The sequence below is a fragment of the Pseudopipra pipra genome, chromosome W (genome assembly GCF_036250125.1).
Source record: "Pseudopipra pipra isolate bDixPip1 chromosome W, bDixPip1.hap1, whole genome shotgun sequence".
NCBI lineage: Eukaryota > Metazoa > Chordata > Aves > Passeriformes > Pipridae > Pseudopipra > Pseudopipra pipra.
In genome coordinates, this window is record NC_087580.1 from 2,290,833 (window position 1) to 2,297,022 (window position 6,190).

Sequence of the window (6,190 nt, forward strand, 5' to 3'; positions counted from 1 at the left end):
CTGGAGACCATAGGGCAGGGTCGTTAAGGCCTTTTTGTGCACTCATGGTCTTCATATGTTGCTTTGCAATTTATCATCTCCCTGCAGATACCCACAAAGTTGTCCTAAGGTGCAGGTCCTCTAGGTTTAGATGACAAAGTTGATGATAATTCTGTGTCTGCATTCTTGGTTTGGGGGTCTGAATATCTTTTATAGTCAATGGAGAAAAACAGGCACTTCTATGGCTTGTTTCGCCTGATTCTGATATACTGTAAAGATTAAGAGGATCTCTCTCCCCAGAGGCTATAAAGGTACTCTAGATGACTGACTCTGGCCAAGACCTTTACAAAGTTGACAGTTTTATTGAAGTGATTTGTGATCACTTGTAACTTGCAGCCTTCCATTCCTATCTCAGCAGGATTTACAGTCCCATATGAATGTGGACTGTACCTCTGCTTCACCTTCAAATTTTGTTGAGAAAGCATAAATATGACAAGCTTACGTGACTACTGTCTCACTAATTTGGTGATAATTATGAAGTAATAGTAATTGTTTCAAAGTCAAAGACAACTCTTGATGTTGCATGAGAACATCTAGGTTTATATAGAAGTGTATTCCAAATTATCTAAAACTGGAGAGACCAAAAAGAGTGTCTGTGAATCAACTAATATACATACACCATAGTTAGTAACCAACCTGTGAGTAACAACTATGCTTTATTGCTGTAATCAGCATTAGCAAGTCTCAGTGGACTTCATAAATATATATATATAGGATATAGTGCTGGGGAAAAACACCTCTCCTTATTCACTGCAGAATGCTCAGAGTAGAATGTTTTTCTGGAGACCTCATGATTTAGGACTTTTTTCTTCCTCTTTTCCACCACGCTCCCCACAAGGTAACTTCAGAATACATGACTGCCGTAAGCTGTGTATGCCACAAGTAAATCCTTGTGCATGCAAAGCCTGTCTCTTGTAAGGGCCCTTTAACCCTTTTCATGCTGTATAGCCTAGCCATGAGTACAGTCACAAGATGCTTTGGACCAATGGACCTTGCATGCATCCCCAGAGTAGATCACTTAAATAACAGTAAAATTATCTTTGTTATATTCAAATGTTGCTACTGATGCTGTTGGAACTTGAACGGATTAGTCCATAAAAAATATTTGCTTTTTTTTCCCCCCTTGTTCTGCAGGGTAAAAACTGTAGCTGAGCATTGAAGACACCAGTAAATACGCAAACTTTGAAGGCAGTGCTATGAAAAGAAGCCTCAGTCAAAAATAGAGACAAAAACATTTGCATAAGACCACTTAATCTCTTCAGAAGACCTTTTCAAAATCTTGATAATTTCTAAATTCTACTCGTCCTTTTGCCTATTCAGTCAGGCAGTGGTATTTGGATTGCCAATTTGCCTGTCTGTTTACTGCGTCATCAACTACTGAGTGCAAAAACGAAGAGAGAATAGTTCTACTAGGTACCAGAGAGGAATGATTCTTGGGAACTTCAGTGAAGTGAGTGAATTCAGACTCCTGGGTTTTTCTGAAATCTCTCATTTGCATCCTTTGCTCTTTGTAGTTTTATTATCTCTTTATATTCTCACCTTGATGGCTAACACAGTGATAGCTTTGACAATGAATGGTGATAACACCCTTCATTCCCCCATGTATTTCTTCCTCACTCAGCTGTCCTGTTTGGATATCTGCTATTTGTCAGTCATAATACCAAATATTCTTGAGAATCTGATGGTGGGAACAATAGGTATCTCCAAGGCAAGATGTGCAATGCAAATGTTTTTCTTCCTTTTCTTTGGAGTTGCTGAATGTTTCCTCTTGGCTGCCATGTCACTGGACCGTTACGTGGCAATATGTTGCCCCTTGCATTACACTATTGTCATGAACAGTAGAGTCTGCAAAAGTCTGGTTGCTGGAACTTACATTTGTGGAGCTGCTGTAGGCTTGGTACACACCATCATAACATTCAACTTACCCTTCTGTGGTTTTGCCATCAATCACTTTTTCTGTGAGATTCAACCCCTCTTGGACCTGCTTTGTGGTAACACTTTCCCAAGTGAAATTCAAGTCATTGTGGTGGCTGTCTTTGCTATTTTGTGTCCCTTCTTGTTGATCATTTATTCATATAGTCGCATAATTTCCACAATTCTTCTGATGTCATCAGCTGAAAGCCAGCAGAAAGCATTTTCTACTTGCTCCTCACATCTTTTAGTTGTGATTCTTTTTTATGGTACCGCAAGCTCCATGTATTTGTGGCCAAAATACACCTATTCTGCATCTGTTGATAAATTCCTCTCACTTTCTTATTCTGTGGTGACTCCTTTACTGAATCCTACTATTTATAGTTTGAGGAATGAGGAGGTGAAAAGAGCCCTGAGAAAAAAATGGAGAAATATTAATTTAGTGTGGAAATGCAACAGAATATTTGCATTGTTTCAGATGGTTGTAGTGGTATTTTTCACTGTAAATTCTTGTTCAGTAAAAGGAATTTCCAGATAATTCCCAAGAACACTTCAGCTTATGGGGAGGAAAGAAAGAGTGGAGATGTTGAACTGTAAGAAAGAGTGTTAGATACTATGTTAGGATTTTGAAAGGAAACTTCTTCCACATACTGAAGAAATTCTTAAATAAATAAACTTTTTTTCTTTTTCTTTTCCTTGCTATCTGCAGAAAATTGTGTTTTACCTGTTTCTGACTTTTTGAACAAAAGAGTAATGTTCAGGATTCTGATTTTACTGAAAGAGCTGAGAACAATAAATTTTCATGAATTTACATTTATTTCCTAAAAATGTTTAGTAAATTTCTTTGGGAAAAGAAGATATAATTCAAGTTATAATACAGAGCCCAGGAAATTACTGAGCACTGGTTATGAGTTCTGAGACTGTTATCGGAAAAAAAAGGTGTGCAAAATTGCATATCTGCCTCAAAGACCTTTCTTTAATTTTAGAGTCATTGTTATAAATATTTTATACCAAGTCTTGGCTAAATCTTTTTATATATGAAGAGCAGACTGGTTTGTATAGAATTTGTATCAAAACCCGTTATTTCATATATGGTTTTTGCCTTTAATATTTCTATTATAGACTATTAGGATATGTTATTAGGACATATTATTATATATTACATATTAACTAGAAAGCTTTGCACTCCATGACTGAAAAGGTAGGATTTGCGTGGTCTAATTTAAGGATATAAAGGTCACTCATTGAAGTCTGGGAGAATAAATCTAATATTTCATTGGAAATGGAGGCAAATAACTTCCTCCAGAAAGAAATATTTCTACATTTCATAAGTATCTCTTTTAGAAGATGAATGATCTTCTGCAACTATGAATTTGGAGACTATAGAGGTGAGATTCACTGGCTTAAGGATGAGCTTTCCATTTCTTCTCATATACCTTAAGTAATCAAAGGCATTTTTCAGATATGACTCAGGATCTATAGGAGACCCAAACCGTTCTGCAGTGATGGTCAGAAGATAGCAAGGAAATTCTAAACTGTGTAAAATGTACCCAGGCAGTGTTTTTTATAAGCAGTGGATTCTTATCATAAATTGAACCTGGAGTCCTGTTCAAATATGCCTGGTGAAGGTAAATGAATTCCACACTGAATACAAAAATCCACAAATTAGAGAAGCCAAATGAACACAATTCATAACAGCAAGAAGAAAGGAAGCTGTCTTCCATATATTTGAAGAGAAGGCAAGTTAGTTGCCTCACCAAAACACCAAACAGCTCTCATAGTTGCTCCCATAGCTGCTGGAGGTCATTTGCAGGCACCAGATTCTTTTTTCCCCACATATTCCATTACTGTGTTGCCAAAAGTCCTGAGATGAATGGAAAGCAAAACTTACTACAGACTAAGAAATCCACCAGCTTGCTTCACCAGTGGCTTCTTTCTTTTAAAGGATACACTTCTACTATCCAGGCTTTAAATGATTTTGTGACCCTTTTTCAAGATGTGTATCTGGTGCTCCTCAGTCTTTGTTCTGTGAATGTTTTGTGAAGATTGCTTATGAAAGGCAAAATTTAAAAAAAAATAGAAGTATCTTAAAAGTGATGAAGTATTTGAAGCTGCTGAAGTTCCCCTTGAGATACTTGCAGTTCTTCATCCATACTCTTGGGTCACTTAAAAAAGATTCTTCTGTAGCTCTCCAGTTCATCCAAGGGCGTGATATTTGCAATTATAGACAGATTTCTCAGTGTCTAATTTTTTTTATAATGGAGAGGGTGGACTGTTGTTTTAATTGTATCTTTACTTTCACTATACCAAAGGTAAATAGGAGTGATTTAGTGGTAGTCATTAAAGGTTGGATAGATAGAGATTTTAAAATAAATTTAGAAATTCTGTTCTTCAGGAACAATTGATTTAATCTTGGACTTATAGTCTATGAATGATGGTTCAATATCTATCAAGTGATTGTAAGCATGGATTCCTAATAGATTAGATATGACATTTCTGGGAGTTATATCATTATAAAAGGCTCATATTGTTTTGGAATGGCATTTGTAGAGCAGATGCAATATCTGGACATGTAAAATTACACTGAACATTTTTATTTAGTCATTAGAATATCCAAATATCTACACTTCAAGTTGGTGTCTAAGCTGTCACTATGGACTATAGATGCCAGATACACTTTTGCAGTAGATTTGGTCACCAGGTTCCACTCATGGATTGATTCATTTTGACTCTGTTGGGAATTCAGACATCCAGCGGCTTGTACACACCTGCAAATAGACGTCTGCATCTGAAGTCAGGTTACATTCCAAATGATTAGTGTTTATGTGCCCAAAACATCATGAGATAAAGACAAACCACACCCTTAAAGCTTGAGATCTCCTTCTCCAGGCTTGACTTGATAGCCTGAAGGGACATTTCTATTAATATGCATCCTAGGAAGTTCTTCCTCATTTTCAGGTGGAATATTCACATTCAGGTGGATTCAATGCATCAGTTTCTGCCTGTTACTCCTTGTCCTATTGCAGGGCACCACTGAGCAGAGCCTGGTCCATCCTCTGACACCCTCCCTGAAGATACTTATATACATTGAGGAGATCCCCTCTCAGTCTTCTTGAGGCTGACCAGACCCAACTCCCTCAGCCGTAGAGAGATGCTCCGGTCCCTTCATCATCTTTGAAGCCCTCCACCGGACAATGACATGATTTGTCATCACATGTATCATGTATGTTACTCCTATGAAGAAATACGTTTGAAACTGTAGACCTCTTAGACTTCTAGGGGTTTAATTGTTAAAGAAAATCTATGGAACTCACAGTTTCCACATAGCAGTGGACCTTACACTTGGGTTTTTGGTGCTATTTTAGACTTTTTTAGACCCTATGGTAAGGTAAAGAGATAGAAGGGTATTCATGGACTTGCTTCCTAGTATCAGTACTCCAATTATTATTAAAATATGGGATTTCAGGAGAAAAAGAGTCATGTAAGTAGCTTTAGAAATGCAAGATTTAGACAACTGAAACAATCGTCCTAGACTTCTTAAACAGTCAGTGGAGAGCAATAGGCAATTTTAGAGCAATTGAATTAGAGCGATAGTTTATTGAATTGTTTCAGATGTTTAGTCTGATTAGATTTTTTAGGATGTTGAATTGCACAGTAGTTGTACTTCTTCCCCCCAGTAATTGTAAAGGCCGTCCAGCATGAGTAGTTCAGATGGCCATTTCTACATTATTCCTGTTCCTCTTCTGTTCCTCCTGCCTCACAGTGTAGTCTGTTAATCTCTTTCCACAGCTCCTTCGTCTGATTACTCAACACATCAGTTCAAACACACATCCTTCACACAAAGGGTGACCCTGGTGGTCTAGTGGTTGGGATGAGGCGTTCTCCCCGCCATGGCCCGGGTTCGATTCCCGGTCAGGGAACGCCTCCGGGCAGATGGAGCTCGTCAGCCCTGTAAGGCCATCCATCTAAGAGAAGGTCACTCTAAACAAACCTACGTCCTGGGCACCTCGCTGCCACCGTCCAAGCTTCGCTCGGCCTCGGCAGATGAACCTTAGTATTAAAGGGTGGGCTCAGTTCAGCGCACGCTGTGTCTCACCTAAAAAATCCACTGCGCAGGCTCGAAGGGTAATGACCTTTCCCTTCACACAAAGGTAACATCAGTCCCAGCCTCAGTGAGAAACACCAGGCACACCTTACAGCCAGGGACCTGGATGCTTCTTCCTCAAGAACTCTGGGTAAA

General features: G+C 38.5%; 1 protein-coding gene across 1 annotated transcript; it reads left to right on the top strand.

The window, feature by feature from the left end:
- Positions 1-1,465: 1,465 nt before the first annotated feature.
- On the top strand, positions 1,466-5,066 carry LOC135404780 (olfactory receptor 10C1-like). The gene is made up of 2 exons (XM_064639515.1): positions 1,466-2,392; positions 4,977-5,066. The coding sequence occupies exons 1-2, from the start codon at positions 1,466-1,468 to the stop codon at positions 5,064-5,066; spliced, it is 1,017 nt and encodes a 338-aa protein (XP_064495585.1).
- Positions 5,067-6,190: the final 1,124 nt, after the last annotated feature.

Excerpts from the sequence above, each read along its gene's own strand:
- LOC135404780 (XM_064639515.1), top strand. The coding sequence starts at position 1,466 with ATGATTCTTGGGAACTTCAGTGAAGTGAGTGAATTCAGACTCCTGGGT. Across the intron at positions 2,393-4,976 it reads AATGGAGAAATATTAATTTA|GGCACCACTGAGCAGAGCCT; the intron begins GTGTGGAAATGC and ends GTCCTATTGCAG.